This window comes from Chelmon rostratus, chromosome 4 (assembly GCF_017976325.1).
Source record: "Chelmon rostratus isolate fCheRos1 chromosome 4, fCheRos1.pri, whole genome shotgun sequence".
NCBI classification, from domain to species: Eukaryota; Metazoa; Chordata; class Actinopteri; order Chaetodontiformes; family Chaetodontidae; genus Chelmon; species Chelmon rostratus.
In genome coordinates this window covers 15,243,380-15,255,389 of record NC_055661.1, presented here as the reverse complement: position 1 = coordinate 15,255,389, position 12,010 = coordinate 15,243,380, and the positions used below count along the sequence as shown (strand labels likewise).

The following is a 12,010-nucleotide window of genomic DNA, read 5'->3' as shown; positions in this document are numbered from 1 at the left end:
AGCAGCTCTTGAGCTAAATGCTCACATCATCTGCTGACATGCTGATATTTAGCAGGTAATATAATAATAATGAACTTTATTTATATAGCACCTTTCATACAGGAATTGCAGCTCAAAGTGCTTTACAAGAGAGAAATCACATGCAACAAGTGAGAGCTTTACATAGAAAACACAGAATGGACTTAAAGATAAATTAAAAAAAAAATGAATGTAAAATAAGACAGAGAATAAAACACTTGACAATGATAATAAAGATGGAAATAAAACTAAAGACAATGCATAAAACCACAGGATTAATTTGCCATATATGCAAACATACAGTAGAATAGGGAAGAAAATAAAAATAAGGATAATGCATCAAATCACAGCATAAAATAATAAAATATCAGTAAAAATAGATTATAATTTTAAATGAAGTGCAGCACCACAAAGGTGCGAGGCAAAACACAAGTATAAGATATACCATGTTCAGAGAAAGGGGTTAGAGGTGGTGGGGGGTGGGGGGGGAGTTGGGGCGGAGATTGAGTCGATGGGGAAATAAATGAATCCTGTGAGCTTAAATGCTTTGTGCAAAAATGGGATGTGTTTGGGGCATGGTCTTCGTTGCCCAACTTAGTTGTAAAACTTCATTTCATCAAATGTATTGCAGTTCACCCTGTAGCCCATCAAATTTCATGACATGGCAATAGTTGCTGAAATATTTCACTTGAAACCACAAACATTGAGTCAATGGTGATTCTCAAGGAAAAGTCAGGGGGATGTCTAAAGTCTTTAGGATTCATCCTCTGGGCTCCATGGATGTCTTTGCCAAATTACTATTAAAAATGACATTGCTCATGGAAAAAAATGAAAATTGCACATGGTAAGGTAAGATAATTAAGTACAGTGTTCTGCACTATTGCACAGTAGATACATATATTGAAGGGAAAAAAACATAATATTGCACAAGATTACATGGATGTAATGGCAAGATGTTGAAACATAAATCACAGCATTGTGGAAGGACCTGCTGGATGCAGCAGTTCGTTGCTGAAGGTGAAAACATTAACATGCAGCCCAACTCTACTGCTTCAACAAGGAATGCCATCAGCATGGCCCATTCCTCCTGAAAATCACCAAGATGACAATGACTGAAAAGGGTGCCTCACATGATCGGCGTGCTGATTGGTAGGCAAGATAGTCTGAGGTTACTCAGGGTGAGCCAACTGCCTGCGAATGCCTTCAGCAACTCACCTGCTGATCAGTGGAATATTGTGCCGACACTGATAAGACTGTGTGGCATCACTCTGCTGATAAGAAATACAGAGGGTCAATTTACCAAAATGTTTACAACTATGTGAAAGAAAAGAGAAACAAAGAGAGATTAAGGTGCTGACAGTAGTTTATTTTTGGAAACTATGAATGGTTTGATGAATAGTTTGATCTGGCTGTTGATAAGGCAGTCGTGGAACGTGATCCATGGTGTTCACTATCCTCAATTACTGGAGGATATTCATGTGCAGCACTAATGCTGGCTGTCAACAGTGTCTGTTTCACAGCTGCTATGCCAGGCGCATGCTGCCCATGGGACATTTTCTCAAGTCATGAACACAGGGAGGGCAAACACTAGTGATGGCTGGACAAGCTAAAGGCCATATCATAAATATGAGCAGGATGGCAGATGGAGACTACAAACACATTGCATTTTAATTTTGACCTTTTTTCCTCTTTTCCCCCTTGGAGGCCCTGTTGTGTACAAAGGATGTGAACTGTTTTCCTCTCTATAAAAATAATCACATTCTAGATTGAAAGCCACATTATTTTTTTTCATCTTTAACCTTTCATTTTTTAATATTTATTTTTATTCCTACACAGTAGTCCTTTTATGATTTATGTACACAATTTATTTAACGTTGTCTGTTAAACATTACGTTTGCATTTATTTTGTTATGTGAGAAGGAAACTTTACTCAGGGATGTTGTGTTTATCTCAGTTGTTTGATCTTACAATTGCAGTTGAATGTTGTTACACTTTTGTATGTTGCACATTTTTCAACCAGAAGCAGCTAAAGTGAAACCGGTTTACAGCAAATGAATTGTCTGTCGGTTATTTGTGTTATTTTTAAGCACATCATGCCTGCCTGCTTGGTCCCTCACAAGCACACTAAAGGAGGGCTATCTTTCACTTTTCGAGCAATTTAAATTAATCACAAAGTGTCAATAAAACACTGTTTCGTAATAGCCGTGTATTTCTAGAAAGTGGGCCAACTGGCAGCCCCCCGTCCGTCTTGTTTAGTGGTATCTCTGCAGGGTGGGGCCGGCAGTTCGGTCCAGGAATCGTCTGCCTACCAACATGGTAAGGACAAAGACGTCCTTATGTGACTAGTGCACTTGACATTACTGCAAAGGCACACTTCTTAACAGACAAATCTGCCCAAAAATGTCTCCATTAAGCTCATGTGATGCGCGCACACACACACACACACGCACACACACACACACACACACACACACGCACACGCACACACACACAAATACAAAAAACAATGCATATATTCAGAATTCACGCGCACACACATGCACAAGGTGGGCGATAAGCATTCAACAGACTTCTGTCTGTAGAGACCAAGAAAGTAATTTATTCTGTCTAATTAAAATGACCTGTGTTTATGTTTATGTCATGACCCGTGCTGTGCACGCCGGTTTTTTGTTGAAGATTCCCCTTGTGTGTTGTCCTTGTCTGGTTTTTGTCAAGTCCTGTTTTATTTTGAAGGTTCAAGTTATGTTTCTTTGTTGCTTTACTTCCTGTGTTTTCCCACCTTTCCCTTGTGATTGTCTAATCGTTTTCACCTGTGTGTCATTAGTTGTCCTCACTTGTCTATTTAAGTCTGTGTCTTCCCCCCAGTCTTTGTCAGGTCGTTGTCTATGTTACCCACCATTGCCCGAAAAACCCTTGTCTTTGCCATATGCCCGTTTGTAAGTGTATTCCTTTGTGTTGTCTTTATTCATGTCCAGGCCATGTGTTGTGCCAAATGTTCATGTAAGTGTTTTCCAGTCTTGTCTTTGTCTGTTTCCTTGCCAAGCCATGTTTCATGTAAGTGTTTGTCCAGTGTCATTTAGTGTTGTCTGCGTTTCCCTTGCTGTTTTGATAATCCATGCCATAGCCCTATAGTGAGTGTTCTTCGTTGTGTTATCTTTGTTTATGTTCATGTTTGTGCTGTTTCATGTGAGTGGTTCCTTGGTTTGTCTTTGTTCTTGCTTGTCCTGCATTTGTGCAAATGTTTGTCCTGCATCTTTTGTATTGTCCATGTTACCAAGCCTTCCCACCGTCTGTTTCTAGGTTTGTCTTTAATGTGCCACAGTTCCTGTAAGTTGTCTTTTTTTTTTTGTCTTTATCCACGCCACAGTCTGTTTCTTCAGTGTTTTCTACGTCTCAAGTCAACACACGTTCCTTGTGTGTGACTTCCTAGTTGTGTCTGTTTTCTCTAGTCTTTGTCTGTTTCCTTCCCATGCCATGTCTTTTGTTAGTTCTCCATAGTTCCTAGTGTATTTAATGTGTTAGTGAATATTTTTTTCCCCAGACCCTTTAGCCTAATTTCTTGTGTCTTTGTCTTAACCCATGCCCCTTTGTCTTTTGTGGTTAGTGCAATGTTTTGTGTAAGCCCATAGTTTGTTTTCTTTTGAATAGATTTATCAATTTGAACCAAGTGCCCCCTTGAGTCTGCATCTGGGTTCTACCCATAGCTCCCTTAATTCCCCACCTTCCTGACAGTTTAGTGCCAAAGCAGTCTTTTTTTTCTCCCTTAGCCATGACAACAATCATTCCTTAACCTGATGAAAAAAACACTTGCCTATATTAAAAGCTGCACCAATAAATATTTGTATATTAACAATGGGTCAAATGACTGAAAATGCAAAAGTGTGATACAATCACCCAACTCTGCAGCTCCACTTATCTCTACAGAACTTAAAGACTATAGCATCAAATGCCAGACAAAGTTAGCAACTATCTGGTGAAAGACAGAAAATAAAAACAGTTGCAAGAGGGGTGTTAAATATGCGTTTAAGTGTTGCAGTTCGGTTGGCTTGCCTGCATAAGCTCTGACCCAATTGATGCTTGTTTTGGCCCCAAAACCTGCCATTTTGCCGGTGTGAGCCAGTCACAAACACTTATTTGAAGCTGTCACTGTAATCAGGATTAAAAGAGAGCAGGACCCAAGGCTTCACTGTTTAAAGCAACATGAAACTATGACAAGCACCTGTCCTAGTTTCTTTTGTTCTGTTAATTTGCCCTTTAGAAGAGGAGAAAAAAACGGCTTAACCTGTTTGCATTCCAGGACTAGCATGAGAGGCCCATATGTATCTGCTGCCAGTCCTTTTAAAATACACATTAAATGTCTCACTCACTAAAATGGTGAGTAAAATAAGCAAAAAATTGAAAATGAGTTGTCTGTAGTTCTGTGAAAAGAAACAAGACAGACAAAAAAAAAAGAGATCTAAATAAGGACCAAACAAACCTGATGAACATTTCTGGATATGTTCCAGGTGTGTCTCAAACGACAGTCAGTGCACTGGTTTAACTGTTTCATTATACATTATTAATGATACAGCACATTATACAGGATGAATTAATAATAAAATACAAAACATGCACATCTTTATGTCACATCAAACAATTGTACCAGTACAAAAGAAGGCAGTTGAGGAAACAATCAGCAGGCAAGATGAGAATCGCAAAAGACATCAGTTAAAATCTAATACAGTTTGTTAAACAACTTTCAGTGTTTCTCTGTTCATTTTAGATGTTTTTTAGTCAGTCCAAAGAGTGAAAAAAAAACATACTGAGGATAAATGATGGCCATCTACATTATATTTCTCATGAATATTAACATGCCTGACATATTCATATAAGACATATTATTTCTACATATCTTTACCATCATAGAAGCTTCCCACAAATCCTTCAGTGTGGGGGAGGCCCAGCTAGAGGCAGTATAATAAGTGGACGGAGCTTCCAGGTGTGAAAAGTGAAGCGATGCACAAAAGTCTTAAACCTGCATTCTTTCTATTGGCCAGCAGGGGCTGACAAGAAACCAAATTGTAAGGTAATGAGAAAATGACTCCACTTCTCTCTTGATTTATTACCGCAGTAAACATTGTCCTAATGAGCTTATGGTCTCAGCCATTATTTTAAAGTCTTGAATACAGCATGATGTTCATTTTGTAAATGATTCCCATTTAGAGTGAAGTAGATGATAAGGCAGGGTATGCTTAGACCGTGGCTACCTTTAGATCGACAAGTCACAACCAAACTTCTTTCAAACTACTTTCAAAAATACTTAGTAGGTGATCATCACTCTGTCATCTTCTATCACAGGCTGAATTCAACTAATCAGAATCAGAAAATCACCATAAGAAACCATAAGTTGCAAAAACAACTTTTTCTTTAAGAAAATTTTTCCGTGCAGTTCTTTGAACTTTTTTTGCACACGAAGAAATACTCTCCAGCTCTGAAATAACTTATCCTATTGCAGCTTCCAAGCTATTGTAACCTCCCTATGAGCTGCCATTGTTGCTTTTGAATGAACAGTTGCATGTCTCACTCAAACTACACTTGCCGGTAGCTGCCATAGTTCCCCATAGCGCCAATTGGTCTGAACCACTGTGGTTCAGCCACATACCTTGAAGCCTGGAAAGGTGAATTGTCACCATTCTCTTGTGATCTTGCAATTCCAGCTACTTTACAATATTTGGAATAACAGGGATGTATGATAGGTCTAAAGATCTTAAAGGCATGTGAGATTAGCTCTCCATTTAGGAGAGGTATGATAGTGTAGTGGTGTCTTAATAGACAAGCAAGTACAGGAGGATAGTTAGGTTTGAAAATATGAAGCATAAAAGGCACCAACAATAGTTGATAAAAGTTGGAATAAAACTCAAAACTGTGTGTGTTTTCTGTCTTTACATGACTCAACAACTTTTTCCTCTTTCCTCAACTTTAATTCATATCTCATTTAATACAATGTAGTTCTACAATATTGAAATTAAAATTAAGCATCATTTACACATACATCCTTGTAAGTAAAAAGTTGGACTGTGTGAATGGGGATGTGGATTAACAGTGTTGTTAAAATTTAATTTCAAAGAAATTTTAATTAGAAATTAGAACAATAAATGACTTCAAATAAAATAACACTTGTACCTTTATGTTGAAATGTACCTTTGAGGTTATTCTTTATTTTCATTCTTCCTTGACAGTTGTTTTTCCTTAAGATACTTTGATGCAAAGGTTTGTGAAGAAGAGACATATTTGTTTTAATCTGGTGTAAATGTGCTCCTTCTTTGGCATCCAGATCTTTTAACTTACAAACCGGAAGTTACCTTGTTCCTGCGAGACATAAAGATTTTGTATGCTGTGAAACGAGCTAATTAATAATAGGTGCATTCATCTTACAACAATATATACAGTATAAAATGCATATTTATATTTTCTGTTGCTGCCAAAACCTACATTTTTTATACACTAACTCTAACTAGTGTTAGTTATATTTTGAAAAAACTCACCGGATGTGAATGGCTTTACTGTCCCGCTCACTTTAAATGGATCATATTCAGCTGGTGTCGGGATGCACGGCACGATTTCTTCATTCCCAAGGTGTCTCTACACAGCCTGAGGTAAATCTGCCAACGTGTGAATAAAGTTGTGTTTTATTATAAGCCTCGGTGGCTGCTTTTTCCTAAATTTGCTAGCGTAGTCTACCGAAGTCTAATACATTGTTTTGACTGCAACCTCGTCTCTTACCAAGCTATGAGTGACATGAACCAATAATTCAACCAACCAATAATCATAATTCGCTAATCTTGCTATTTACTCCAAACCAGAGTGTCACAAAGTTTATATGGTATTTTAACATATTCATCAAATATCGAAGATGTGTGTAGTGAGTCTGTGCAGTTTACAGCGAACACGTTGAGCAGGTTCCTCTGGAGAAATAAACCCCGACGGGATGACATAGATGCCCGACGCGAAGCGGAGCATTCAATAATATGACACAAAATAGTGATTAAGACATATTTTATTGATTTAAAATCATGTCAAATGTGGAGAAGTGGCGGGATATCCCAGACCTGAGAGAGAAGTAGCTGGAGGCAGAGTTTGGTTTACCGCTGTTATTTCGTACTGATGGATTAAAGTCCCGCAGCAGCTGATTTCGGCGTTCAGCGTCTTACATTAAAAATCTGTCTCCAGTTTTGTCTCCACTCAGCAGTCTTTTAGCAGGCCGATCGTCCATGCTGTGTTTTTCTTGGTGTTTTTTTCGTGTCTGTCCGCTTCAGCCTGGTCAGTCTCTGTGTCCTCAAGTAGCTTGTGCTTTAATATCACTTCTCCTGTCGGTCCAGCGTTACTTTTCTCGTCTTTTTTGCCGGGGACATGCCATTCTCCAGCCAAGTGTTTTGTATTCTCCAAACAAAAGTCATGTCCGGATGCTCCTTATTTTCCCACTCAAATCAGCTGGTGATTTGTTATTGATCTTGGTACATTAACGGATTGCCCCTTTATTAATTATTATTATTTCTCCGTAGGAACCTGCTCCCTTACATAAACACCGCTGGATTTCGCGATTGACCAATCAGAATCGAGTATTTAAGAGTGCTTTATTTGATATTTTAAACAACATCAGAAGAAATGCGACCAAAGAACAATTGCAATTTTTTTTTCTTATTGGTTTTATTTATTCAGGATTCAGTTTTTGATATCTGAGACATGTACATCGGCCTAGAGAGCTCAACACACTACAACTTAAACACATGGAAGTAGAAAACAAATCCAAATGATAAAAAACATTCATTAATCTGATGATACATGCAGTATTTAGGAAACATGCTGTAAATACACAGCAGCAGCAGCAGCTTTACAAACCACCTTGGCACTATTGGTAAGGGTGTGTGAGGAGACCTTTGACATACCCTGGTAGGAACAAACAACAGCAAGAAAATCTGAATCACACAACAACAAATGTAGTTATGAAATAATAAATAGTCACATAATGGCAAAAACAGTTAATTAGATTCCGAAAGAGGGACGCAGCTAATCTGCAATACGCTGTTTGGAAGTTTCAGACGACAGTTTACAGTTTAAATTATTATAAATTTACTGTAGGTTACTATGGTGCTTCTGCTTTGTAAATGTCTGCAAGCAAAATTGTCGTCTGAAACTTCCAAACAGTAATCTGCAATACACTGTAATTGTAATGTTACATGTTGTTGTTTTTTCAGCAGTGATGTCGATGAAACATGCCAAGCCCAACTTAAGCCAGTCTCAGGTGGCTGAGATGGTGAAGAGGCTCTACAATGTGATGCCATCAGAAATTCGCCAGCTGCCGAGCTTCGATGACCAGAACTTTTATGTGGCGGCCATCGAGGGTGGTGAGTATGTCCTGAAGATAGTGAACTCAAAGGACAGTAAGCAGCCTGCTCTGATCGAGATGCAGACGTGCGCCATGTCCTTCCTGCACCAGAATGGGTTTCCTGCCCAAACAGCACAGCCCACCACCTCAGGACAACTCATGAGCCTGGAAGAAATAGGTACGAGACCACTCTAGACCTGAGGAATTCTGATGCTTGAAGAGGAATGTCTGGTAACTTAGCTGAAGAGATAGATGTAGACTTCAAACGTGATTGTCAGGAATGGGCCCTTGGCAAGATGCCAGGAATTGGGCAAGATGCCAGAGAGCTAGTAAAAAGCAGTGTATTCTACACTGTGGGAATGTGACCAGTGGAGGAGGTAGACACCCCACCCGTCCTGCCTCAAGACAAAAAAAAATCACATTTGTAGCTTCAGTCTTTTGCAATATAGCAGGCTGTGGCAGGTTCATGTCCTCTGTAATATTAATACTCCTATGTAATAGTATTACATGGCTGTAATACTAATCCTGCCTTAACTTTTAACAGAAACTGACTACGGCTGTCAGAAGTACCTGGTGCGGCTGTTGACTTATTTGCCTGGAACCACTATTTCCAAGGTTCCTTTAACACCAGAGTTACTGCATGAAACCGGCAAGACAGCAGCCAGAATGGACAAAATCCTACAAGAGGTGCAACAGTAAAACACGTGTGAAACTTTTAGCTCATTGACTTTTTTTTGTAATACCTCCACATCTGTTTTAAAATGTCTGAATTATTGTGACAGCAAAGTGCTGCAATATGTGAAAGTTTGTCGTCTCAAGACAAAACTTTAAGTTTGATTTATGAAAATGTCTTAAAGTGCTAGTGTGTAGGATTTAGTGGCATCTTGTGGTGAGGTTGCAGATTGCAACCAACTGAATGCCCGTAGGAGAACTTGCGTGGCTGCGAAACTCCCTAACAATGCAATAGGCATTTTTCTAGAGCCAGTTGGTTTGCCCGTTCTGGGTTACTGTAGAAACATGGTGGTGCAACCTGGCGGACAAAGAGGAGGCCCTGCTCCCTCTGTCGATATAAAGAGCTCATTCTAAAGAAAAGAAAAACATGACAATGCTAATTTTCAGGTGATTGTACACTAATGAAAACATAATTATGAAAACTATATTCCATTTCTCCCAGTAGAGCCCCTAAATCTTACACAATGGTTTAAAGTGACTGTATCTACCACAACTGCTGTTGTCTTGAATTACAGATAAACCATGAATTTGCTATCCTCTTGCTATCCTATTGTACATACATTGTTGGGACGGCTACTTTTGAAATGGATGCATATACATAGGCTACCTACACCACTATTCAAGGAGGACTAATTTTGGCTAAGGTTTTCAATCAAAAGGTTGATAAGCAAAGCAGTTAACAACTGATTTAATTCTTTTTTTCTGGCGTTCTTTTACTCATGTCTTCTACTTTTCCCTCTGCTTTGTGCCTCTCTATTTTATTATTATCATTATTCTTTGGTATTTTCTTGTCAGTTGGAGCACCCTCATCTCAGCACCCTGCAGAGAGAGGGGTTCTTATGGAGCCTGTCAAACATTCCCCTCCTGGAACCATATATCAGCGTATTAGATGGAGATCCTCTTCAGGAGGTTGTGAAATCTGTCATGCATCAGTACAAGACCTCTGTGGCCCCCAGATACTGTCATTTCCGCAAGAGTGAGTGACTTGTTAGATTCTATACTCCGATAAATCGTCTTTTTTGACAATGCCTGCATCAAATTCAAACCTGTTTGAACACTTGGATGAGGCAACAGGTCAGTATAAGCTCTCATCTTCAGAACCTGTGTATGTCGCTGAGTTCATGAGGGATCATGTAGTTTGGTTGCCAGGAAAAACAACCTTTCCTTTGTTTCTTTTCTAAGGCATTAACCACGGTGACTTCAATGACCTCAATGTGCTTGTGCATCCTGATGAGAATGACGGCTACAGAATTTCTGGCATCCTTGATTTTGGAGACATGAACGATGGCTACTACATCCATGAGCTAGCCATTACCATTATGTACATGATGTTGGAGCACCCTAAACCCATAGAGGTGGGTGGGCATGTCCTCGCTGGCTGGGAGAGTGTGCTCCCCCTCAATGAGGCAGAGAAAGATTGTCTCTATGTACTGGTGCTTTGTCGCTTCTGTCAAGCGTTGGTTTTAGCTCGTTACTGTGTGACCCAGCTACCAGAAAATGCAGAGTATCTGATGATTACGTCCAGGAAGGGCGTCCACATTCTCCGTCACCTCTGGGAGCTCGGAAAGGAGCAGGTGGAGAAGGTGTGGTTTCAGAGTGCTGCGCAGTTAAGTGACAGAGAGTGAGGAAAGCCATTCACAAATTCACAACAGGGTGATTCCAGTGAGCCTTTTGTCCAGACGCAGTATCATTGTAATTTCACAAAATAACAGATTTTTTACTGTTGAGTTTCAGACATTGTAGCAGGAATACCACAGTGTGTCCAAATTAGAGACGAGTAGATTAGCAAAAAAAGTGCCAGAGGAAGTATTGATAGTCATCATCACATACTGAAAAAGCAAAAATAGTCATCAAAACAGCTGAGAGTAAGAGCAAGAAAGGATTTTGAGAAAAGTGCTGCATCTTGAGCAACTTCATTTGTAACTCATCAGGTTAATAATAAGTGTATAAAGTGTTCAGACTTTTTTTCCTTGGTGCTCCTTTGTATGGTAACTCCTCTGTATTGGTTGAAGATCGGATTCACTTTATTGCGTATCTGGCAAAGTCAGAAATGGTCAACGTATTTCTCTCTATTCTTGCATTACACTTGCACAAAATAAATTTGGTGCTGATGCTGTGTCTGAAATCCCTCCCTATTTGCTGTAGAGTGCACAATTTAATTCAGTTCAATTCAATTTTATTTATATAACGCCAAATCACAACCAAACTTGTCTCCGGACACTTCACATTTGGAGCAGGTACAGACCAGACTCTTTATCTACAGAGACCCAACAATTCCCTCATGAGCAAGCACTTGGCGACAGTGGTGAGGAAAAACTTCCTTTTAGGAGGCAGAAACCTCAAACAGAACCAGGCTCTGAGTGGGCGGCCATCTGCTTCAAACGGTTGGGCGGGTGAGAGAGAGAGAGAGAGAGAGTGAGAGAGACAGAGATATATAGAGAGAGGTTCGGAGTTGGACAGAAATCACAGTTTTGACAGTTGAATTAGATTTACAGGTATACGAAGTACAAATGGCATGGTATATGCCTATGTGATATATTTATGTATTTGATGTATTAACATATTAATAGCAGATAGCATATGAACATAGTAAGGCATTAATGATCTAACAATAATAATTGCATAGCTAATAACAATGAAAGTTGCAGTTGATGTCCGGTAGGTATAATCAGTAGTCCAGGTTCAGCCGCTCTCCATTCGGACCTGCGAGACGAGAAAGTACAAAGACTCCGGAGAAGAAGCCAAGTCACGAACATGCCTTGGTCGGACAGGAATGCATACTGATGGAGAGGGAGAGAAAAACAGGGGTTTGCATGTCATTGGAAGTCTCTCGGCAGCCCAATCCTATGGCAGTATAGCTCGGGGCTGGTCCAAGGCAAGCCTGAGCCAGCCCTA

The 12,010-nt window shown here is 39.6% G+C and overlaps 1 protein-coding gene across 1 annotated transcript; it reads left to right on the top strand.

The window, feature by feature from the left end:
* The first annotated feature begins 8,257 nt into the window (after positions 1-8,257).
* LOC121605974 (hydroxylysine kinase-like) lies at positions 8,258-10,740 on the top strand. Its single transcript, XM_041936123.1, has 4 exons — positions 8,258-8,561; positions 8,928-9,070; positions 9,911-10,091; positions 10,298-10,740. Exons 1-4 carry the CDS (start codon positions 8,258-8,260, stop codon positions 10,738-10,740), a joined length of 1,071 nt encoding a protein of 356 aa, XP_041792057.1.
* The last annotated feature ends 1,270 nt before the right edge of the window (positions 10,741-12,010 follow it).

Coding starts and splice junctions, on each gene's coding strand:
- LOC121605974 (XM_041936123.1), top strand. CDS start 8,258: ATGTCGATGAAACATGCCAAGCCCAACTTAAGCCAGTCTCAGGTGGCT. Junction 8,562..8,927: donor CATGAGCCTGGAAGAAATAG/GTACGAGACCAC, acceptor AACTTTTAACAG/AAACTGACTACGGCTGTCAG. Junction 10,092..10,297: donor ATACTGTCATTTCCGCAAGA/GTGAGTGACTTG, acceptor TTCTTTTCTAAG/GCATTAACCACGGTGACTTC.